Source organism: Setaria viridis, chromosome 1 (assembly GCF_005286985.2).
Source record: "Setaria viridis chromosome 1, Setaria_viridis_v4.0, whole genome shotgun sequence".
NCBI classification, from domain to species: domain Eukaryota; kingdom Viridiplantae; phylum Streptophyta; class Magnoliopsida; order Poales; family Poaceae; genus Setaria; species Setaria viridis.
Window position 1 is genome coordinate 5,814,390 of NC_048263.2, and position 24,155 is coordinate 5,838,544.

The 24,155-nt window shown below is 45.7% G+C and overlaps 5 protein-coding genes across 5 annotated transcripts; 4 read left to right on the forward strand and 1 right to left on the reverse strand.

The window, feature by feature from the left end:
- Window positions 1–900: 900 nt before the first annotated feature.
- LOC117861922 (tubby-like protein 4) lies at window positions 901–3,133 on the forward strand. Its single transcript, XM_034745443.2, has 9 exons — window positions 901–1,479; window positions 1,576–1,687; window positions 1,782–1,958; window positions 2,072–2,127; window positions 2,216–2,318; window positions 2,406–2,495; window positions 2,575–2,670; window positions 2,784–2,851; window positions 2,937–3,133. The coding sequence occupies exons 1-9, from the start codon at window positions 1,025–1,027 to the stop codon at window positions 3,010–3,012; spliced, it is 1,233 nt and encodes a 410-aa protein (XP_034601334.1). The 5' UTR covers window positions 901–1,024; the 3' UTR covers window positions 3,013–3,133.
- Window positions 3,134–3,517: 384 nt separating this feature from the next.
- LOC117861933 (ubiquitin receptor RAD23b) lies at window positions 3,518–8,274 on the reverse strand. The gene is made up of 13 exons (XM_034745450.2): window positions 8,021–8,274; window positions 6,686–6,850; window positions 6,172–6,210; window positions 6,032–6,099; window positions 5,885–5,929; window positions 5,289–5,460; window positions 5,068–5,199; window positions 4,928–4,993; window positions 4,507–4,554; window positions 4,314–4,423; window positions 4,042–4,123; window positions 3,811–3,944; window positions 3,518–3,714 (listed from the first exon to the last, which is right to left on the reverse strand). Exons 1-12 carry the CDS (start codon window positions 8,084–8,086, stop codon window positions 3,831–3,833), a joined length of 1,107 nt encoding a protein of 368 aa, XP_034601341.1. The 5' UTR covers window positions 8,087–8,274; the 3' UTR covers window positions 3,518–3,714; window positions 3,811–3,830.
- A 1,604-nt stretch (window positions 8,275–9,878) lies between these two features.
- On the forward strand, window positions 9,879–11,174 carry LOC117845678 (gamma-glutamyl peptidase 3). Its single transcript, XM_034726746.2, has one exon. The coding sequence runs from the start codon at window positions 10,073–10,075 to the stop codon at window positions 10,964–10,966; it is 894 nt and encodes a 297-aa protein (XP_034582637.1). The 5' UTR covers window positions 9,879–10,072; the 3' UTR covers window positions 10,967–11,174.
- A 2,073-nt stretch (window positions 11,175–13,247) lies between these two features.
- Window positions 13,248–14,510, forward strand: LOC117864371 (gamma-glutamyl peptidase 3). Its single transcript, XM_034748452.2, has 2 exons — window positions 13,248–13,730; window positions 13,816–14,510. The coding sequence occupies exons 1-2, from the start codon at window positions 13,374–13,376 to the stop codon at window positions 14,350–14,352; spliced, it is 894 nt and encodes a 297-aa protein (XP_034604343.1). The 5' UTR covers window positions 13,248–13,373; the 3' UTR covers window positions 14,353–14,510.
- Window positions 14,511–17,951: 3,441 nt separating this feature from the next.
- LOC117841738 (gamma-glutamyl peptidase 3) lies at window positions 17,952–19,450 on the forward strand. The gene has a single exon (XM_034722225.2). The coding sequence runs from the start codon at window positions 18,355–18,357 to the stop codon at window positions 19,243–19,245; it is 891 nt and encodes a 296-aa protein (XP_034578116.1). The 5' UTR covers window positions 17,952–18,354; the 3' UTR covers window positions 19,246–19,450.
- Window positions 19,451–24,155: the final 4,705 nt, after the last annotated feature.

Consider the following 24,155-nt stretch of genomic DNA (forward strand, 5'->3'; position numbering starts at 1 on the left):
GAATCTTTTGAGTCTAATTAGTTAATATTTAGACAATAATTTACAAATACAAACAAAATACTACATTATACTACAGTGCTGTCACATTGATTTTGGTTGTCCAAAATCGGACGAGGCCCAAACCGGCTCGCTCTCGTACTTGCACCATAAAAGAAAGGCGACCGACCGCCATTGTAGCAGCTCGAGACAAAAAGCTGGGGGGTCAGCGATGTCAAATGCGGAGGCGTCAGCGTCACGTTCCCGCGCGCTGGAGGAGAAGAGTACACCCCACCTCGTATCGTGCACGTCAACTTCATTTATTTTACTGCTCGCTTTTCAGTCACTGTAGCTACTGAAGCGCCCTGGGAGATGGCAGAGCCGCAAGAGCGAGCGACCGAAACAAGCCGCTAATTTTTTGGCAGTTGTATCAAGCCAGAAAACCTCATTCAAAAGAACATTTGGCATTTCTACACCTGGAACCATGTAGATATTCCTCGTCTGTTTTCTCCCCTGTTTGAGGAGCAGTAAGCCTCAAAGATGCTCATATTGAGGAACTTGTTCTAATCTGCGGGAAAAAAAAAATCCGTTTGGGGAGCTTATTGCTCTTGAAGCTCGTGGAGTAGCAGAAGCTATTTGGATAATTAGTTTTATAATTAATTTATATTTAATTATCATAATTAGCATCCGAACATCCGATATGACACGTACTTAAAATTTAGCACCTGCTATCAAACACCCCCAAAACATATCCTTACGGAACACTCACAATGCCTTGTGATTTTCAAACATCCGGCGACCGCACCATTCAAATCAGCACGAATAGAGGTCCAAAAGATAACCGGCGGAGCCCGGTTCCCGAGGCGGCGACCGTTACCACCACAAAGCCAGCAAAGGCACGGCCCATCGCCCACCAGCTCGCCTCTCCCCGGCTTCAAATTTAAATCCTCCCTCCAAATCACCACCAATAAACAACAAATCGCCCACTAGTGACTCCACTGTCCACCGCACCCCGTTCCAGCTCGCCTGCAGCCTCGTCAGGCCACGGATGGCGACGGCCACCACCACCACGACGCCCAACCCCAAGAGGGAGCCGCTGCGCCCCCGGAGCAGCAACGCCCCTGCGGCTCCGTCTCCGGCGACGGCGAGGCGCGGGCTGGCATCCGCGGAGAAGGAGAACCTCGGTCCGAAGAGCCTCGGGAACGGGAAAGAGCAGAAGGAGAAAGCTGCAACTGCGGCTACGGCTGCGGCTGCTGCTGAGCTGTCGAAGCCCGCGAGGCCGGCACCGGCGGTGGCGCCGACGCCGCCGCTGAAGTCGTCGTCGCTGCAGCTCCGGATGAAGGACGAGTCGACGGAGGCGGCTGCGGCTGCGGGGGCGCCGCCCGTGCTCGTGGGGCCGAGGGGCAGGGAGCTGCTCCCGCCGCCGTCCTCGTCATACGAGGCGTGGGACCTCTCCGACAGCGAGTCCGCGCCGGCATCCTCCTGGGCCACGCTCCCCAACAGGTACGCCGTCCCGTCCGGCCGTTCCCTCCGCCGCCGCCGCCGCGGAGCACGGAGCAGCTAGTTCTAATGCCCCCCTCCCTCCCCATGTGCTTGCAGGGCGCTCCTGTGCAGGCCTCTGCCGCAGGACGTCGGGCGGTGCACCTGCGTCATCGCCAGGGAGGCGGCCACCGGCGCCAGAGGAGTCGCGCTCTACTCCCTCTACACCAACGTGAGGATGGCCTCCGAGCTGCGTTTCCAATCTGCAACCGTAAGGCGATGCCACAGCAATTCGAGACTGATTTTTTGTTTGTGGAATGGCGCAGGAGGGGCAGGGGCGTCAGGACCGGAAGCTGGCGGTGGCGCGGCACCGGAGGAGGAGGGGGAGGTCGGAGTTCATCGTGGCGCAGAACCAGGACGGCATCTTCTGCACCTCCGACAAGAACTTCCTCGGCACGGTCGCCGCCAACCTCGTCGGATCCAAGTACCAAATCAGGGGCCAGGTACAGGCCACAAGCACAGCTCAAGCTTCCTGTTCTCGGTGTCAATTTCTTCTCGGAGATTGGGAATTTGGGATTGTCTAGATTGAGCCATTGATGACTGTGGTTTGTTGCAGGGGAACCGGGTGGATGAGTTGAAGAGCCAGTCGAAGCGGCTTCTTGGTGTTGTCGCGTAAGATCCGACCTCCATTGGCAACCAGTTCAGGAATCAATAGATTTTCTCTGTGACAGTTCTTCATCAATTTTTTTTATTTCTACAGCTTTGCCCCTACCATCACCACGCTTACAGGGAGTTTCAGAAGCATGAGAGCATGGATCCCCAAGAGCCAATCCATGCAGCTCAAGGCCAACAATTCTGCTCAGGTCAGTTTGTTCTTCAGCTGATAGGATTGCAAGACTCGGTCAGCGGTAATGTGGAGTGATGCTGAATTTTGCCCTGGGGATTTGCAGATTCAGCACATCAGTGGACTCCCAAAGGACTGGCAGGAGAAGAAGAGCAGAGCTGACCAGCTATGCTCAAGAGCCCCTTTCTACAACCATGTATGTTTTTTTTTTCTTCCAGCAGCTTGTTTGATGCATCTTCAGATAGAGAGAAGCTGATGTTTTGTGTTGATAACAGATGACAAAGCGCTATGAACTAGACTTCAGGGAGAGGGCAGGAAGGATGGGGTACAGGGTACATACATCAGTGAAGAACTTCCAGATGACCTTGGAGGTAACATTTCATTTCTTCCAGTTGGCTATGTGAAGAACACCACTGTTCCTGCACCAAAAAACAAAAAATCAGGGTCATCACACTGACACAAGATAAGCAACATTGCCTGGCAGGAAAACGGGAGGCAGACGGTCTTGCAGCTTGGTAGAGTTGGGAAATCCAAATACATAATGGACTTCAGGTAACTTCAACCTTCGTTGGCCTCATTGGCCATTTACTACTCTACCATTTGGAGCAAAATTTTCACCATAAGACGTGTCTTTCAGATACCCGCTGACTGGTTACCAAGCGTTCTGCATCTGCCTGGCATCGATCGACTCCAAGCTGTGCTGCACCCTATGAGATAGACGTGCGCGGAAGAAGTGTTTGCTTTTGCAGCTGATGTGTAGCTTAAGCGATTGTGTACTTCCAGCCTTCTCATCTTGAGAAGGGGGTTGAATAATAATGCGCTTATCCTTCTGCAGCCTTGTTACTTGATCGATGAAGTAATAACTTTTTTTTCATAAAAATAAGTGCTAGTGAGTCCTTGACTATCGCATTCGTCCAACGCTCAACTAGGAAAGCGAGTAGGCATCACTCCAGCGCCACATTCCATCATCTCAGTCCATGGATTTCATGCAGTTGTCAGCGATGACAGACTCGACGTCTCCTGCACCCATCATCCACGGATGAGGGAAGTGTTTTGCAATTCGCAATGACATCACATTCATTGTCCTCCCTGTTATATCCTTGGGCGATTCAGCATCGTCCTCCCAAGCCGTAGTTTTCTTCACCCCCGAACTTGTGTTGTACTTAAACCAATGAACCCTGTGCATACAGGACTGAAACTGATGCTTACCACTACAGATAGACGGAAGGCAACGATGGAAATGCACTTCAGAAGCAATCTATTTAAATTTTACATGTATTTAAATGTATAAGGCAACATGTAATATAGGTCTCGCACAAGGGATCAATTCAAAGTGTCAGCTCCATCTCGACTTTGCTTAGTCATTTGGAACTTCCGCAGTCTCAGATCAATTAGGGTCAGGTGTCCAGAAACGGCTGACAAAGTTTGAAAAAAAAAAACCTTCAGATGTGAACTACTTGACATATCAGTTCACAGAAAGAAAATCAGCCTGGGAATGGCAGAGTTCTCACCGAATGCAAACTGTTCCCACTTAATCTTCCTCACCAGCATGCTCAAGAAGATAGTTGGCAGCTAGCTCCTCATTCCTGTCGCAGGCAAAGAATGCCACTATGACACGTGCTCTCTCAAACCCCATGGATTCAAGCTGAAATATATGCAAACGAAGCCAGAATGTGATAATGAGATTTCAGATATCCATGCAGTAAGCAGGTAGTGAGTTAAAGTATGTCGTATGTAAGTACCCGTCCAATGGCCTCCTGCTCCTCTGGTGTAACACTGATAGCATGAGGCATTTCATCCTGCTCAGGTTGTTCTAAGAAGTCCCTAGAGATTTCGAGGAAGTGGCATAGAAGAAATGAGATATCACTATATCTATTCATATAAAATCAGTGAACAGGAGTTTACAACAACAGACCATGAACCAACACTAGCTGGCAAGTGGCGGTAAGGCAGACAAAGAACTCGAAAGAATGAAACGGGAAAAATTAAATCAAGCAAATAAGAGAATGCTTACCCCTCGCCACCTTCAAAGGGCTCATTTAGTAACTGAAGGAACTCAGCATGATTCTCCTGAATCAACCTTAGAATTTGAGGATTCTGCTTGCTCAATTCCTGGAGCATAGGCTATAAAACAGTACCAGCACAATGTTTAGACAGGTGCTACACATGAAGCCATGGAGTTTTAAGTCAGAAGAAGAATACAAAACCTGCAAGATTTGTGGATTTGTGTGGACCATTTCTCTAAGTGCTTGAAACTGCAAAATAATCGAGATGCTATTAATTCCTAATTAGAACAATGAGGTTTCTAATTTACTAACAAGGAAGCAGGTACTAGTCGTTCCAAAACAGAGGGTTTTAATGAGAAGTTCTACAAAGTTCACGCTCACACCATATCAGGATGAGGCACAAGATGATACAGCAAATACTAATGGGGAAATAAGTGTCGACGCACAAGGGACAAGATGACATGGTGACCACTTACTAATACATTAGCTTATCACCTATATTGATAAGCATAAGGCCAAGAGGTCGTGCCCACAGGTGCATTGTATTTATAATATTATATTTTCTTAGCCAGGGAAAATTATAGTTAAAAACTTTAAATGGCAAAACTTGAACAATGAGAACCTGCTGGTTGTTTCTAAGAAAATCAAGTGGTCCACCTCCAGCACCACCTCCAGCATTGGAACCCCCCTGATAAATTGTTTAATTGGTCAACACATGCTTCAATATGCGGTATTAATAAATGAGCCAAGAAAGTAGTAAACCTGTGGGAAAAGATTTAGTGGAGCAGTGTTTGGAATTCCAGAGAGACTGGCTTCCCCTGTTGGAGCTCGATCAGTCGTGTTTGAACCTTGACCACCAACAGGAACGGCAACTTCAGCTGTTACTGGAATACCCTAATATTTGAGCGAAACAAATTTCATCTATTAGAACCAGAAAACTGGATCCAATTCAAGAAGCGTGAAGGGGCAAAACAAATACATACAGAGTACAGGTATTCAACAGCACGTTCTGGGTTGTTGTAAGCAGCACGAAGAGCCTGTTGGACTTTATCTCTGTCCCAACTGCCCCCACCCATCTCCATTAGCTGGTTAATCATTGTGTCAAGATTGCTTCCTGATAGTAGATTTGATGCTGCATATGTGTTTGAGGGGGCACTAACAAATGGAAACAAGCAAAACAAGCATCCATTAGCATAACCACTAAATGCAATAAACAAGCATCCATTAGCATAATCATTGTGTCTCTTGATAATTCAGTATTATTTGCAGCTTCTTCCCCTACTTGGCCATATTACATTTTCATGGAGAAGTTCAAGATATTTATTCCGTGTTATCCCTGGAAACACATGATAGTATTAGTTCATTTCACCACATGTGTGTTGCTGCCACTCTGAAGGTTTTTTCTGCAAGGATGCATGATCCGATGCTGCAAATGACTTAACAAAAACTTCTCTATGAAGGTCATTGTAGTTTTTTCTTGCATGAAAAAGATATAGAAACACATATTGAGATTTTAAGTGGAAAAAAGAGTCAAAAAGCATAGATATGTGAGTGGCCAACTGGAATACTGGATACATACTGTGCAGGAGGTCCTTCAGGCTGAGAAATTGTAGTTGCTGCCGCCCTGCAAAAAATAATAAAAGATGCATCCCATTACTTTAAGCAACACTGTATGTAAATAAATGAAGAGGCAAAACAGAAAATAAAACACCAGCAATAGACTCACGGGGGTTGAGGAGCTTGTCGTGGAGCATCTACAGGAGGTGCTTGACTGGTTGCAGGAGTGCTTGAGAGCTGGCAATGGTTCATGCAGTCAGTACATAAGCTAGTACTTTGTGTTTCCATCCCAAAAGGGAATAACTTTACCTGGGCAGATGAGGCTCCACTTGAACCAGACATTTTGCTCTGCATAGATAGTAGTTAATCATGCATTTATAAGAAGCAGACTAAGTGTACAAGCATTGCAGGAAAATATTGAATAATGTAATGGTGTAACCGTTAGATATTCTCCATTACACATATCACTCAAGGAGCAGCCAGCATCAGAATGCGGATTGCCATATATCATGTACTCTTTTACTGTGATATATAGCTGCTATATAAGAGGGAAGAATAAACTATGCCAGATGATCAGCAAAAATGCAAAGCATCAACGTAGACCAATTAATGCTCCAGGCAGATTGTTGTTGGAGAATACCTATTACATTTTGTACGTCAATTTCATTTGCTTCACCACGGTTTGTATTATAGGCATTAGTAAATTTTCATCAGGTTGTTATAATTATCACACCAGAATTTTAGTCAAATACATCAGGGAAACGTGATAGCTAACTGAAAAGGTTCCTAAGAGATGTAGCAAAGAAAAATATTAGAAGACAACCTTTCCACTGGACATGACAACAAGGAAGTCTTTTTCGCTGACTTTATTCTCGTCCAAAGTACTCTCATCTTTCAAAATCTTCCCAGTGAAAATTAGCAGTTGTTGACCCCATGGATAACTATCTTTTCCTAGTTTCTCTTCAATTTTCTGCTTTACAGCCATAATCTGATAAAAAAGGTAACAGTTAGCAGAATCTCGACACAATTACAAATGCCAATACAACACTTTCAACTGAGTCAATGATCACAAACACAGAAAGCAAGCTATCATGATACATACTCCCTCTGTCCCAAATTGTAGGTCGTTTTGCATTTCTAGATTCATAGATTTTGCTATACACCTAGTGTTTGGATACATAGCAAAAGCTATGAATCTAAAAATAACAAAACGACCTACAATTTGGGACAGAGGGAGTATAAGACCTTGACATGCCTGCATTTCAGATGGTGGAGGGAAGCAGAAGACATGGAAAAAGAACACGGTACTGCCAGGCATTTCAAGAAGAAATTCAAATGGGCCCAAGAGTGCATTTCTTCTATTCCTGTCACGGATTTTGGTTCTTCTCATTTAAACCCAACTTCCTCATTTTAGCGAAACTGTGGGCCCAATCCCCTGTAACTCCGACATAGGTGGTTAACGGTTATCATAATCCTTTTTTATTTGAACTTTGCTCTAGCAACCCTCTCCTGCAGCAGTACAGCACTGCCAAAACCATTTATACCGCAATAAATACAGAACAGTAATACACAGATACTATTAGGACCTGGCACTTGCCAAATACATGCTATGGTCCGCACACACATCAGAGACCGGTACCATAAATGAATAATCACGTGCTCACACCTCTGAACCAGTTGCAAGCAACAGAATACAAGGAGAAACGGTCATCTCCAAGCTAAATCGCCTACACCATCCCAAGCACAGCATTAACACCCTGTAACGGCAGCGATTGCGACAACAAGCTTCAAATCCGAAACCACATGGAACACTTGCTGCGGACCTCATTCTCCAGTGCATATTCTACCCCTTCGCCATCACAGAAATCACATTCCGTGCTGCATTTTGTTAACAGTTACAAACAACAAAGCATACAGAAACAGGAACCCGCATCTCCGGCGAGACGGCTAGCTGCTCTCAGAAATCAGAATCCTCCCCGTTCAGAACGCACCGCACACAACAATGCCCCGACGCTGGCACCGTAAAACCCGTCAAAACGGGATACAGCTCAACGCGAATCGTTGATCTGAGGCTCCACAACCACTCGAAACCACCACGCGCCCCCATCCGAAGCACGAGTAAAAATTTCAAAACGAAATGGAGATCGGGACGGCTCACCGTGTCATTGGGCTGCACCCGGATCTCGAAGTTCGCGCCCTTGATGGTCTTCACCGTCAGCTGCATGGCGGCGGGTGGCTGGCGCCGGTGCCGGGTGGAATCCGAGGCGGGCGAGGCTCACCCTCCGCTCCGCTCCCGTGAGTGGTCTAGGGTTTTAGGGGTGGTGGAGCCGTGGGGAGCGTCGCGCGGAAGGCTCCTCCGGAGTTTGGGGGCGAGAAGCGAGAGAAACTGAAACGCGAGAGGCGGGGGGCTGTGCGGGTGGTGGACCGGACCCCAAGTCCAGTGTGTGTGGGCTGGGACGGATCTGTTGCCCCACCTCTGTCTGGATCATGGGCTCTCAGAAAAATCTGAAGCCCATAGGCGGGCTCTCTAAGTTGTTGAGCGTGATTGAGATCTAAAATGGGCTGACCTCTGAACAGGTCAAAAGTAGCCCGTGGCTCATTTGATATTTGTTTCGTCAGTGTCCTTTCCTTTTCTTTCTTATCTCATTTCGCTAAGAGCTAGTGAAATTTGACCCCAGAGATTTTGTTCTCTTATTTTTAGTCTTGGTTAATTAAATATTGTACGTGTGTACGCTTTATCTCTTTTTTCTATTTTTGTTTTTAATTTATATATTTGTTTAATTTAGAATGTTCAATAATGGAGTTTTAATTGTTCTCATGTCCATCATAAATATTTTAAAAGTGTATTCCAATTATTTGGATATTACATCCCAGTAGTTCCAATAATATATATCAGTGTTTTGATAACGTACTCCAGTTGTTCTTATTTATTCCTTTAGAAGGGTGCTAAATTGGCAATATATGTGCACACGTCATTACTCCGTTCGTTCCCAATTATAGTTCATTTTTAGTTTTTCCTAAGTTAAAATTTTGACCAAATTTATAGAAAAAGATAGTAACATCTGCAATACCAAATAAATGATTTATCAAGACATATTTCATGTTAGATTTCGATGAAATTAATTTGATGTTGTATATGCAGATCCTTTTTTACATAAACTCGATAAAAAATTAGAGAAATTCGATTTAACACAGACCTATAAATTGAACTATCTACAATTTGAAACGAACCGAGAGTGGGTACCTTGCTTGAATAATTAAAGATATTAATACTACAAGTGGTAGGAGTACTACTTTATTATGTAGGATTGCCATTGTCTACGTCCCCTCAGTTTTCCACTGATCTCGTTGTTACTTTATTATTTAATTTGCCGACACACCATCACGTGATTCAGCCACTGAGCCACCTGATTGCGACCCTGCTCTCAAGCTGACACATGTCCTGAACTCCTAATCATCTATGCTAATCGGCAGGTTGCACACCATTGACAGTTGGCCCTTCTTGACTTCTTCACGCATCTGAGCATCTCCGCGTCGTCCAACCTTTTTTTTTTAAAAAAAAAAATAAAGTTGCGCAACTTCTCTGCTTCTCTTGCTAGTGTGGTACGTAGTATGTCAACTTCTCTGTTGGATAGATGCATCTTCTCCTCCTCGCTAAATTGCCAAGCAGGTCGATCTACAGTATTTATGAACCTTTCCAATCGAATACACGCCAAAACCGCTTGAATCGTGTAGAAATGTAGATATCCAGCATATGGATTCACATTTTCCACTGTCGCAAAGCTAAGGCACACGCCGCCGCCGGTGACGACGACTGATGCCCGGCCGCGTTGACGATCATCGCTTCCGCTTCCGGTTCCTGTTCGTCGCAATTTGCACGCGCGCGCGTAACAGGCGATCGATCCCCACTCACTTCGTCCGGCGGGATCATTTATTTAAAAAATACAATAAAACTCCCACGCGCTTCACTAGCGAGACCGTGACTGGAGATTGGAGAAGCCCAGCAGCTCCGCGGCCACCCGCAGCGCGGCTCCTTAAATTGGAGCCCCGAATTGGACGGCTTCGCATCATCGCAATTCAACAAGCTCAGTGTGTGCGCCCTGCACCAACACTTGTGTGAAGCTCGTAAGGAGCTAAGCTACCTCCTAGCTGGTCGGCTGCTTCCTCGATCCTCTGTGCGTACGTGTAGCATCTGTCTGCAACAACGACGATGACGGTGGCGACGACGAAGCCCGCGGCAGACGGGCGCGGCGGGAGGCGGTACGCGCTGCTGCTGGCGCTGTGGGACTCGGAGTACGCCAAGAAGGCGTACGGCGGCTACTACAACGTCTTCGTCGCCGCGTTCGGCCGGGCCGGCGGCGGCGCTGGGGACGAGGGCGAGACGTGGGACTGCTTCCGCGTGATCGCCGGCGAGTTCCCGGCGCCGGAGGACCTGGCCTCGTACGATGGGTTCGTGGTCAGCGGCAGCCCGCACGACGCACACGGCGAGGAGCCCTGGGTCCGCCGCCTGTGCGCGCTCGTCCAGGCGCTCCACGCCATGGGGAAGCGCGTCCTCGGCGTCTGCTTCGGCCACCAGGTCCTGTGCCGGGCGCTGGGCGGGACGGTTGGCAGGGCGCGCGGCGGCTGGGACGTCGGGGTGAAGAAGGTGACCTTTGTTCAAGATTCCTTGGAGGGCTTCGACTTCCTCGGGGAACTCGACGTGGAACTCCCCTCGAGCGCCTCCCTCATCGAGGTCCACCAGGACGAGGTGTGGGAGGTCCCGCCGGGGGCGACGGTGCTGGCCTCCTCGGAGAAGACGCGCGTGGAGGTGTTCGCGGTCGGGGATCACGCGCTGGGCATCCAGGGCCACCCGGAGTACACCACCGACACCCTCCACAACCTCATCGACCGCCTCACCACCCAGGGCGCCATCGAAGCGAGAGCCGGCGAGGACGCGCGGCGGACGGTGGCGGAGACCGGCGGGCCGGACCGCGGGTTCTGGACGGGGCTCTGCAAGGTGTTTCTCAGAGGCGGAGGAAGCAGCCCGCGGCCTGCTGCACCGGTGCGGGACACGGCGTCGGAGGTGAACCAGCAGCGCCGGCGCCGCCGCTCGTTGCTTCACTAGCGCCGCTCCGATAGTCCAGTTCGCTCGCAGCACTAGTGTTGCTGGGGTTGCACGTACTTGGTAGCTTTTCACTGCTTGATTGGTGATGTCGTTGTGGCCAGCCGCGCACTGGCGGCTAACTTCATTACACTCTATTTCTTATACTCAACTTATTTATACCTATATATGATCAATTAATGAAAAAATGTCTGACTTTGAATTTCTCTAATATTCATTTGAAAAAAACATTATAAATGTAGACGCTCACACACCCATTCACCCCAAGATGCAGGTGCACCAAGATTATAGGTGTAGATAACTCCTTGATCTCTGGCACAAGGAGGCAACACCTTGTAAACATTCGCTTTAGACCTAATCACCTAATGATTCATTAATCTTGTGCTAATAAATATCTTGAATGATCACTTGATTAGTTTTTGTGGTTTGGCATAGCTTCCTCATAACTTCAGCAAACTCAAATGACTAAGTTGGCTCAATCACTCAAACAAGTTGTTGCTCCAATAACTCAAATGAACTCTAGATGATCTGATATAAACTACATTATAGTCACCGGACCATCTAGTATGCACATATTAACATAAGATCTTTCGACGTGTCTATCCTTCTTGCATCAAACCATCCAATGTGTATCCTTGAGCTTTATCGAGCCACTCTTAGTACTCCAACATCTACCGGCGTGTTTGTCTTTATTTTATTCAACGAGTCATTGGCTTCATTATTCATGAAGCACATCCAAGAGTTTCAACCGGTTGATCATGAGATTAATAAAGTCCCCACATGTTTCTCGTTGTCGTTGGCCTAACAGGCACGTCGCTTACCATTGAAATCATAGTGCTGGTTAATTCTCGGAATATAGTCGAAAAAAATACGAGCATCCGTGCGAGGATTCGAAATTAGGCGGGCAATTTCCACCATAAGGAACCAGCTAATAAGTTACAACGCCTAGACTCAGTTCGCCACTATTGACACTCTTGGAATATAGTCGAAAAAAATACGAGCATCCGTGCGAGGATTCGAAATTAGGCGGGCAATTTCCACCATAAGGAACCAGCTAATAAGTTTAGCTTCAACGCCTAGACTCAGTTCGCCACTATTGACACTCTTGATGTGGCTTTTAGGCAAATTAAAGTAGGACAAGTTTTCAGCGATGATCTATTTGTTGTTTAATTATATTTGCCGACACCATGCCGTGATTCAGCAAACTAACCGAGACCCTACACTCACGCTGACCTGTTCCGAACTCCCAATTTTATAGGCTAATCAATTATCAATCAACAACTAGCTGCACCATTGACACAGTTCTTAGCCAAACATTACACTGCAAGATGCATCTTCTTGTGTACTTCTCGATCCCATGCCAATAACAGTATTGTCAACAAGTTCCGCTGATGATCTCTTTCAGCTTTGCAGTTCATATCTTTCCTGTCCGTTTTACCAAGCTAACAACACAACACAATATTGCCAGTAAAATACTAGTTAATTACTCACGGTCATAGTTGATACATAACAGAAAAAAAAACCACGAACCAGACGCATAATCACGCTTGAATCATTGAAGATATTGTAATAATATTATTGAATAGGAGTGCCATGCGTGTATGTCTCCTCGCTGTTGACATTATTTGACATGACCGTATAGGGCTATAGGCAAACAGGTTTCACTGATCGTGATCTCTTTGTTGTTTATCTAGGCGACACCTTCATTTGATGTGGTAACTGATCGTGACCTGAACGTGAAGCAGACAGAGACAGGCCCTCAACTCCTAATCACAGGCACGTAAGCGATCAACTCCACTATCATTGACGATCGAGATTAGCCCAACCTGACATCCCATACGGTTTTATTGCCTTGTTCCTCTTCGTGAATCGTGACTGCATGTCTTCATCTTCTCCCTAGTAAGTAACACTAGATCAGTGGCGTCGGTGAGAACTTATCGGCCGCGTCCATGGATTCCATTCCATCTCCGTATCCTCCCAGCGTGCTGTGGTGGCGTTCCCGTGCGGCCGCAATTCGCACACGCCTGATTATTGAATTGGAAGCTATCTCAGGTCGCATGTGGTAATTGGAGTGAGCTACAACTATTTTATTTAATCGCGTCCGTCAGGATTCGAACTCGAGACCTGACCCTGATACCATATTGAGTTGCATGCACCAACCCAGTTCAACCCAAAAGCTTAAGCTGATAAAAAAAGTGGACAATTCACTTATACTCCAACATCAAACCCCTCTCTACAGTCTACACAGCCACGCGGACTCGCGCAGCATAAATGGAGCGCCCCGATCGAAATTGTATGCAGAGCATTGCAAGCTCGAAACAGAGAGCACAGCTGAGCTCAGTGGTGTTAACAAGAAGCTCTAGCTGTTGCTGGTCAACTGTGCTTCCTCGATCTCGGAGACTCGGCAGCAATGACGGCGGCGGCGACGACGGCGAAGCTGGCAGCGGGGATTCACGGGGGCGGGAGGCGGTACGCGCTGCTGCTGGCGCTGTGGGACTCGGAGTATGCCCAGAAGGTGTACGGTGGCTACTACAACGTCTTCGTCTCCGCGTTCGGCGGGGACGGCGGGGAGAGGTGGGACTGCTTCCGCGTGATCGCCGGCGAGTTCCCGGCTCCGGAGGACCTGGCGTCGTACGACGGCTTCGTGGTCAGCGGCAGCCCGCACGACGCGCACGGCGACGACCCCTGGATCCGCCGCCTGTGCGCGCTCGTCCAGGCACTCCACGCCATGGAGAAGCGCGTCCTCGGCATCTGCTTCGGACACCAAGTGAGTGGCATGGCGCCATGGCATGGCAAGCATTCGAAATAATTAATGGCGCCCCGTTCTGATTGAATACTTGCTGGATCATTAGGTTTTGTGCCGGGCGTTAGGGGGAAGGGTTGGCAAGGCGCGGAACGGATGGGACGTCGGCGTGAAGAAGGTGACCTTTGTTCAAGACTGCTTGGAGGGCTTCGACTTCCTCGCCGGAGATCTCGACGTGCAGCTCCCCTCGAGCGCCTCCCTCATCGAGGTCCACCAGGACGAGGTGTGGGATACCCCGCCGGAGGCGACGGTGCTGGCCTCCTCGGAGAAGACGCGCGTGGAGATGTTCGCCGTCGGGGAGCACGCGCTGGGCATCCAGGGCCACCCGGAGTACACCACCGACATCCTCCACAACCTCATCGACCGCCTCACCACCCAGGGCGCCATCCAGGGGTGCGTCGGCGAGGACGCGCGGCGGACTGTGGCGGAGACCGGCGGGCCGGACCGCGCGTTCTGGACGTCGCTCTGCAAGAACTTCCTAAACGGAGGTCGACAGAGCTGCGGCCGGCCCACGCCGGTGGTGACCGGCCGCCGGCGGTTGCTTCACCGGCGCCGCTCCGATGGTCCAGTTGGCTTGCAGTGCTAGCACTTGCAGTACCAGTCAATTAGTACGTGGCTTTTTCACTGCATGAGGCCCAGCCAAGCATGCGATGCGACGCTACACTGTATTGGTGATTCGTTATGTATACTTCTTTTCTGAAGAATGGAATTCATGTGATGAACGGGAGAAATTGATGTCTTTTTTCCCATGAGCTGGACAGGGTGATGAGACGACTGAATGTGCTGAAATTTACCGTGGCCAAACATTTACCCTATTTTTTTTATAAGGCACCCACGCGACCTAATATAAGATTCAAACCTTTTATTATTTGACCAACAGTTAGACTAAGTATTCAAACCTTTTATTATTCAAACCTATAAAATGTTTGTCATTAGATTCATATCTGAAGTTACTTTTATATGATATCAATTCCATGATCATGGACAATATAATATATGAGATACTCAAAAACATCTTTTGGACCTAAATTTGGTAAGTATGCGATATCAAAAATAAGTTTAATTTGGTGATGAATCTAGCAAGGGCAATCATGTTTTATTAGCCCATATATATACTTCTTTGCATCTTGATTGTATAAAAGTTGAGACCAACCACACGAAATCCTAATAAATGGCTTAGAGCTATACATGCTTCTAAATCACCAAATTCTACCACTATAAATATATAAAGAAACTATCTCTAAGTAAACATACATAAACATGTGGCAATAGACAGACCAAGTATATGCCCATGCATGAGCAACACCTAGATATTTTTCAAAGTTTAGCAAACACGCATGAAAAGTCTTTCGTTAATAAATCATACTCCCTCTGTTCCAAATTATAAGTCATTCCAACTTTCTTAAAGAGTCAAAGCATATCAAGTTTGACCAAATTTATACAATAAAATACTAACATTCATAATACCAAATGAGTATCATTAGTTTCTTCGTTAAATATGTTTTCATAGTATATCTATTCAGTGCCATAAACCTTTGTGATCCTCTTTATAATTTTGGTCAAATATAAAATGGTTTGACTCTCCAAGAAAGTTGGAATGACTTAAAATTTGGAACAAAGGGAGTATATCGTATACCAATCGCAATAAATTATGTTAGTTGCTACTTACAAATTCATTCAGTTTTTTAAAAAAACATGACAATACTTCTTTTAAAAAATCAATTCTATTAGTCATACTACACATAAATAGGGCATCCCACCTTTTCTTATTCATTTCCCAACATGGAAAGAGACGGAGGTCCCCCGCAATGGAGACAAGGTCAGATGTGGGACTTTATTCATTCAGAATAAGCATTCATCCAGGATATGGTGGATGAATTTTAAATGTGCCTAGCAACCATACTTGCGACGTACATAATAATTTATCAAAAAAATTGAAACAAACTTATGATTAATTTATGCACACTCAGTTTCAAGCTCCATTCTAGATGTTACACGAAACAAATTCATATTTATTCTGTGCTAGTTCTTGATATACTCATTTATGTTTATATTCTTCTAATGGAGGGTGTTTCCATCATATAGTTTATGCCTAGATAATCTATAGGACTTAGGTATTTTAAGATCTGTCACTTTTAAATTAATATCTAATGAATATTTAACTTGGTTGTCTAAATAATATCATATCCAATTTGGATTGGTGTGTCTTCATGACCGACGTGGATTTGTATCTTAAGTCGAATACTAATCATGCGCTACTTATTTCATTCAAATATGGTTATTAGGTTTTTGGCCATGGCATAAGGTTTGAAATATTGAAAAGAGAAATCTCAGTACATTGATGGACAGAGGGAATACTTTTAACAGCAGAATAACAGGCCTATATCTCAAGGACATCTTTTGGAAGCACGCTATCTTCTGGGAGATCGTTGTGATGGTATTGAACAACATTATACAATTTAAAATGTAGCTTGATGCACGGAGTAAACGAGTAATTGAGGATGTGGGTGTCAACTTCGATCGACGTGGCAATTGCCAATGGATCTGTAATTAAGATCAACTATGCATGCCCTTGCGTGCGCGATCATGTGATGTGTACGTGTAGCCTACCGTGCACGCATGCATTCCGGTGAATGGAAAAGTAACTTGAAACACTACCATGTAGGTAGCCCTGATACCCGTTTACCTCGTGCGTGAAAGGAGATGATATATTCATCACTGCGGTCACTGAATGAAATAAACAACAAACACATAAATATACTACTAATGAATCAAATAAACAACACTAACTATAATACTAAGGCCCTGTTTGGTAGAGCTTCGGCTTCTCATAAAATGGCTTCGGCTTCAGCTTCTTCGGTGGAGTGGCTTTTTTAGTGAAGCTGAAGCCGTTTTGCAAAACGTTTGGTAAAACGGCTTCTCAATGGCAATATATGTAATTTTATGATCACTTAATGCTTGGAGAGAGAGGAGAAGCCGGTGAAGCCACTTTTTTTGGCTTCTCCTCTCTAGTGTAAGCCGTTTTGCGGCTTCTCCCCGGCTTTGGTGGTGAAGCCGTTTTGAAATTAGCCATTTGGTAAGGCTTCACCAAAAGTCGGTGGAGAAGCACTTTGAGAAGCCCTACCAAACGGGACCTAATTCAAAAATATATAATACTAATGAATCAAATAAACAACACACATGCACATGAATAATGCATCTAGATAGTTCTATTCTTGGCTGATTTTTCTGATGTTGAATAATACTCCCTCCGTTCTTAAATATATGACATCGTTGACTTTTTACTCCAACTTTGACCACCAATATTTATTGAACGAGTTAGTTAACTAAAGTAAAATATGTATCATTATGTCTATTGTCAAATGTACTTTAGATTTAACTTGTAGGTTTATCTATTTGCAAAAATATTTGTAAAAAATACGAATAGTCAAACAAATGAAAAAAAGTCAATGACGTCATATATGTAAGAATGGAGGGAGCGATTACAATCAAAAGCCAGCATCAATAATTAAATTTTTCATGGCAACAAGTCAGCACTCAAAAGTAGCATTGCTGCAGTTGCCCCAGCAGCAATGAGGTGCATATATACATGTATGATCATCTTATCTTTCTTTTTCTTGTTTGAAAGACTCATCTTATCTGCAACCCTCGATTCTTCTTGAATCATTATGGTATATATCTCTATATGATATTGCTACGTTATACCTACATAAAATATAATATTCATATCTTGTCACACTCCTGACACTTGACAGCCGGCCAGCTAGTCCGGCAAAGCACGGGCCAAGCTTTCAGCTAATCTCTTCTTGCATTGCTGTGTTGTCGTTTAATTTGCCGACACGCATCGGGTGACTCAGCAATCTGATTTTGGCGACCCCACTGCCAAGCTAGCTGGCAGGCCCTGAACCCCCCCTAATCATGCCAACTGACCGTGTCTACAACCACGCTAGCAGTTTGCCAAACCCTACCATACTGTTACTCCTCTCTTCTCCATGCCTGCACGCGAGAGCGTCTCAGCCGTAACCCACGTTCTGTCAACTCTCTGCTGTCGGAAGATTCATCTTCTTCTTTCTGTCAGCTCTCTGTTGCCTAATTTCCTTCCCCAACTCCTGAAGTCGTGGGCGTATATCCGTGTGACTCAATCCGCATTTCCCAGGCGCCAAAATAAAAGCACAGAGCCTACATGGACAGTCTCCTTTATATTGGATCGGAGTTGGGGAAGAAGAACATATGCGCGCCGCGTCGATCGATTCCGATCCACTCCGCCATCCCGACGGCCTCGAGCCGCCTTTTGATCTCTGTGCTATGCATGCAATTCGCACGCGCGCGTATACTGATCCATCCCCATTCCGGCGAGAGATTTATTATATATATTAAATAGAAAGCCATGTGTTCCGCAAGCGATCGCGACACGATCGATGGGGAGCTCTCCTCTAGCTCTAGGCTGTAGCCCTCTCGATCGGCTAGGCAACGCGCACTCGCGGCACCTTAAATAGGAGCCTCAGATCGGCTTGCCCGGCATCGCAAGCTCGCAGCGCAGCTCACTCTTGAAGCTAGCAGCTTCTGTGTGTGTGTGTTCCGGCGATCGATGACGGCGGCGGCGAAGCCGGTGCGGCGGTACGCGCTGCTGCTGGCGCTGTGGGACTCGGACTACGCCAAGAAGGTGTACGGCGGGTACTACAACGTCTTCGTCGCCGCGTTCGGCGGCGGCGGCGAGAGGTGGGACTGCTTCCGCGTGATCGCCGGCGAGTTCCCGGCGGCGGAGGACCTGGGCTCGTACGACGGGTTCGTGGTCAGCGGCAGCCCGCACGACGCGCACGGCGAGGAGCCCTGGGTCCGCTGCCTCTGCGCGCTCGTTCAGGCGCTCCACGCAATGGGGAAGCGGGTCCTCGGCATCTGCTTCGGGCACCAGGTCCTGTGCCGGGCGCTGGGCGGGAGGGTCGGCAGGGCGCGCGGCGGCTGGGACGTCGGCGTGAGGACGGTGACCTTCGCGCGGGGCCTGCAGGATCATCGGAGCCTCCTCGGGTCCCTCGGCGAGCTCCCCCGGAGCGCCGCTATCGTCGAGGTCCACCGGGACGAGGTGTTGGAGGCCCCGCCGGGGGCGACGGTGCTGGCCTCCTCGGAGAAGACGCGCGTGGAGGCGTTCGCGGTCGGGGAGGTCGCGCTGGGCATCCAGGGCCATCCAGAGTACACCACCGACATCCTCCACAACCTCATCGATCGCCTCACCGCCCAGAATGACATCCAGGGGCGCGCCGCCGACGACGCGCGGCGAACGGCGGCGGAGACCGGCGGGCCGGACCGCGCGTTCTGGACGGGGCTCTGCAAGAACTTCCTCAGGGGCGGGCCGATGAGCACCCCGCTGCCCGCACTGCCGGAGGTGACTGGCCGCGCCGCCACCGCCGCCGCTGTCGTCGGCAGCTGCTTCGCCAGCGCCGCTCCGATGGTCCAGCTGGCTTGCCGCGCCAGCATCAATTAGTTGGGCATGGCTGCAAGATTGATGGAGACCCAGCACCGGCCGCCGCCCGCCGGCATAGCATGCACGCGCTACACTGTACTGCATGCAGCTGCTGCATGATTGATTGTTGGTGATGATGATGTGTTTTGGTACTAACGGTGTGATGTCGTAACGCTGAACTGGACGAAATTAAAGTCACTCTAGACCAACTTCAAAAGGCTGCTAATCTTATCCTCAATATCTGTTTTAGGAAAAAAAAAAGAAAAATGAACCCAACAGTCCACACAAACCTTCCCTAATTTTTTAGCGACGCTCAAAAACAGCCTGCCACCACATATATTTTAGTGTTGGCGTTCCTCCCCCAATCCTGATTCTCGCATGCCCGCGTGTCCTTTCTAATGGGTCTAATACGATGACGTGGCTTGTGTTTGAAATATTGGGAGCTATTTATTAGCGATCTGCTGTGGATTGATATGTTTTGGGGGGAATTTTTTTTAAAAGAACCCCCGATACATAGTTTTAGGAAAGATTTTTTTGAGTACTCTTAGAGTTGCTCTTACTGAATGAGCTTGTCCCCGTGAGCTTGCTGAAATTTATCGAGGCATTTAAGTTTGAAGCATGTATATATATATGAACGAGTTGAACGTCGCAAGTTGCAATTTTTCTTTGACTCCCTTTTTTTTTAACTGAATGTTACAATTTGTGGGTATATCTGCAGCCTGGGCAGATCCTATAGTATGCAGACGTGCAGTGGTGCCTGCCGTTGTTGTGTGCTGTGCTAAAGATTTTTTTTTTCTAGGCTCAACTGCATACAAGTAAATTGTACAGCACTTCTGCTCACTGGAGCCCGGTCAGGTGCCAAGGGTCGCCGGACCCTAGATCTTGCCCTGGTTGAAACATTAGCTTGACTATATTATTTGACGATATGCTTATCACTTCTTGCGTATATGTCCATGATGCATGTGTAAGTGGCTAATTTAGAAGCATATGTATAAGAGTAATTTGGATTTTTTTTATGAAAGATGCAGGTAATTTAGATGCATATTTAATAGTTACTTTATGTTATGTTGAATAATAGTGGAGTTGCAGAGGAGGTGGTTAATTAGATGCAAGTTTAGAGAATTATTTACCTTATTTCTATAACTATATAAATGGTTAATTTAGATGAAGATTAGGAGATTAGTTTAGATTTTTTTATAATAATAGAGGTGGTTATTATAGGTACAGGTTTAGGGGTTACTTTGGACTATGCTCCTACTTTTGGCTAGTTTTTAGTAAAAAAAATAGACCCAATGGATACTATTGTTATTGATTATTCAAGTTTACTAAATGTTGATGTCCGGATGTTTCTGATTTTATTGAGGAATAGTGGTAAGATTCATTTTCTTTGTTGTCTGCTTCTGTGGAAGGCTACATATGTACATAAGTATCAAAAGTAATTGGAAGACAAATGTGAGAAAGAACCTCTGATTGCTGAAAAACGTCCCGTGCCTACCGTGGCCACGATAGCTCGATCTCGACATGGAATGAGATTTTTTTTTGGGTATGCTTGTATTCTTCAGATATCAATGATTTCTTTATTTTTGTCCTATGCAGTGTCCACATTGAATGCGAGTCAAATTGTGTGACAAAGACGTTATTTTAGGTTGCCTAGTTTTTTTTCAAGAAAATATCTCCGGACAAGAACTATTTCATTAAGAAGGAGAGTACAAATGCTAATCAACCATCAGGTACAAGATCATGAATAAAAGTGAACACCTCTAAGAAGTACTTGTTGGTACCTCAGGTACCAACAAGTTCTGGTAATTGTGCCTATTTTTCCCCAGTTGTTGCTTGAACAATCATTTCTATAGATGATTATCGTCTACTGTACTACTCCCTTCTTCCCGAAATACTATTCATTTTAACTTTTGTAGATACATAACTTTTGCTATGTATTTGGTGCCTACCGTGGCCACGATAGCTCGATCTCGACATGGAATGAGATTTTTTTTTTGGGCATGCTTGTATTCTTCATATATCAATGATTTGTTTATTTTTGTCTTGTGCAGTGTCCACATTGAATGCGAGTCAAATTGTGTGAGAAAGATGTTATTTTGGGTTGCCTAGTTTTTTTTTCAAGAAAATATCTCCGGACAAGAACTATTTCATTAAGAAAAAGAGTACAAATGCTAATCAACCATCAGTACAAGATCACAAATAAAAGTGAACACCTCTAAGAAGTACTTGTTGGTACCTAAAATAGGTACCAACAAGTTATGGTAATTGTACCTATTTTTTTCCCAGTTGTTGCTTGAACAATCATTTCTATAGATGATTATCGTCTAATGTACTACTCCCTCCTTCACGAAATACTATTCGTTTTGACTTTTGTAAATACATAATTTTTGCTATGTATTTGGATATAGTATATATCCAGGTATATATTAAAAGCTACGCATCTAAAAAGTGAAAATGAATAGTAATTTAGGATGGAGGGAGCATTATATATATTGATCGCCGATTTGCTGGCCGGTATCAGGCTGGAAAGCGAAGGCAGTGAAGTGGACGCTGCTCATATCTGTAGTCACGATTTGGCTGGCCAACTTGATTACATACGTGACTTCCATTTGGAGCTGGCACAGAGACATCAGTGATGGCGTTGTTCCTTTTCAGATAGTGCGTAATTGGTTATCATATAATTGTCGGTTCAGTAGAGGAGGCCAAATCTTAGAAAATCCATTATAAAACCCAATGGGTTAATATCAGCCGCAACATATACAGTGCCTTGCAAATTGGACTGCTAGCCACTACAATAAAAGATATCGCACGTCATCTTGTTGGTAGTACCTGAATTTTACGTGATTAAGACTTGCTAGACGTCTACCACTAGTAGAGAATTCACCTTCCATGCACCCCATTTTATCCTGGTTTAAAGTTAACCCGGGATAAAAGGTTCACCAACCGAGACTAAAGCTCGGTCACTGGTAGGGGGCTCACCAATCGGGACCTTTTATCCTGGTTGCAAAGGTCAGTGGAAAAAAAAAAGACCCTGAGAGGCCTTTTATCCCGGTTTGAAACACCAACCAGGATAACCTTTTATCCCGGTTGGTGTTTCAAACCGGGATAAAAGCCCCAACGGGGTGGCTGAAAGAGGATCCCTCGAACCCTTTTATCCTGATTTGTAATACCAACCGGGATAAAAGGGGGTCTTTTATCCCGGTTGGTGTTTCCAACTGGGATAAAAGGGTCCCCACGAGTTAATACAAAAGGATTGCATCCCCTATATAGTTAGATGTGCTGTGTAGGTGGGATGGCAAGGAAGCTATGCGCAAGGCTGGAGGTTGTGGGTTCGAATCCCATGCAGCGCGCACGCGCATATTTCGCGTGAAAAATCGCGTGGGGGGAGGGCCCTCCCGGGATTTTTTTTTTTTTGCCGCGCCTTCCAGTTGGTATTACCAACCGGGATAAAAGGGGGTCTTTAGTCCCGGTTGAGCGGTTTATCCCGGATGGATTTTCGGAAGATTTGCATCCTACCAACCGAAACTAATACCGAGTTATCTACCAGTGTACGCACATACTCCATCTGTTTCAAATTGTAAGTCGTTTTGGTTTTTTAGGGTATGCAACCTAGAAAAGGCAAAACGATCTACAATTTGGAACGGATGGGGTATAATTTTGCACCGAGATTGCTGCTGGCCAATGGTAACCATGAAATTCTGAATATTATAAAAAATAATAAAGTTATGTGTTACCTTAGAATTAAAACTGTATAAGAGCCTGATCAGAAGTTGCCTCCAAATCTTTACCACCAGGACAGCCTACTCAAATTATTGCGATTTGGCCATTTGGGACAGAAGAAGAGTACAAAAGTATCACCACATTATAGGGTTTTCTCAATTAGACTTGTGAAATGAGGGATAGTGAAAAGTATAGTTCCGTTTCCTTCTGGAGCTCTGTTTCCTACTAGGTGGGGAATATGCCTTTCACCGTTCAATTTCATGATTGTGAAACAGCCTTCACCTTCGAAAGCTACCGAACACGTGTGAGCACAATTATCTCGATCGAAAATAAGTTGTGGTCTGAAAAAGTGGTACTGTACATTATTGTCCAAGACTTTCCAAGCAGCTCTAGCTTGGTTCACTCCTGTTAGTTCACTGCAAAAGTTCCTGTGAATTAACATGAGTGAACCACATCTCTCACCGGATTTTTCATCGCCGTCATCTCGCTTGAGCCAAACGTGCATCTATCAACCTATCGCTCAAATATGCAAGTGTGATTTTCCGGGGATGCAGCAACTGCATTATATAGGCCACCTGACATGGCAAATCGAGACGAATCCCATGGATTGGAAGTTGGACATATAATTTGGATACATGCAGTGCAAAGTGGTTTAACTTAGGGTGTGTTGCTTCAGGGCATCATATTTACCAGTGTTATTTGGATTGCAAAATTTTACTGTACCCATTAGCTAGTACTCCCTCCATCTATGTTTATAAGGTATGGTATAATTTATCACTTTAACCATTTATTTATCTTATCTTATATTGTTTATGATTATAAACTTATAATCATTGTAGAGTATATTTGATTACGAATCCAACAATATAAAATTTACATTAGAAAAATAAAAAATTAATAGTAAAATTATTGGTCAAAGATTGCAAAGTTTGAATCTTGATATGTGTGCGCGCCTTATAAATAAAAACGGAGGGAGTAAATAACATGCATAATTCAGCTAGTAAGATTTCTTATGGTGGAACCTACCCATTAGAGGACTCGGCATTGGTACTCGCATTTTTATTGATTTATTCTAGGGTTTATCGATGTTCAAAACAAAACTAGGCCTCTTTAGATATGAGGAACTTTAAAAGAATTGTGGAATTATTGCTATGGTGTCCATTAGAATATAGCATTGCATTGGAAAAATTCGTGAGATTCATTCTTTTTCT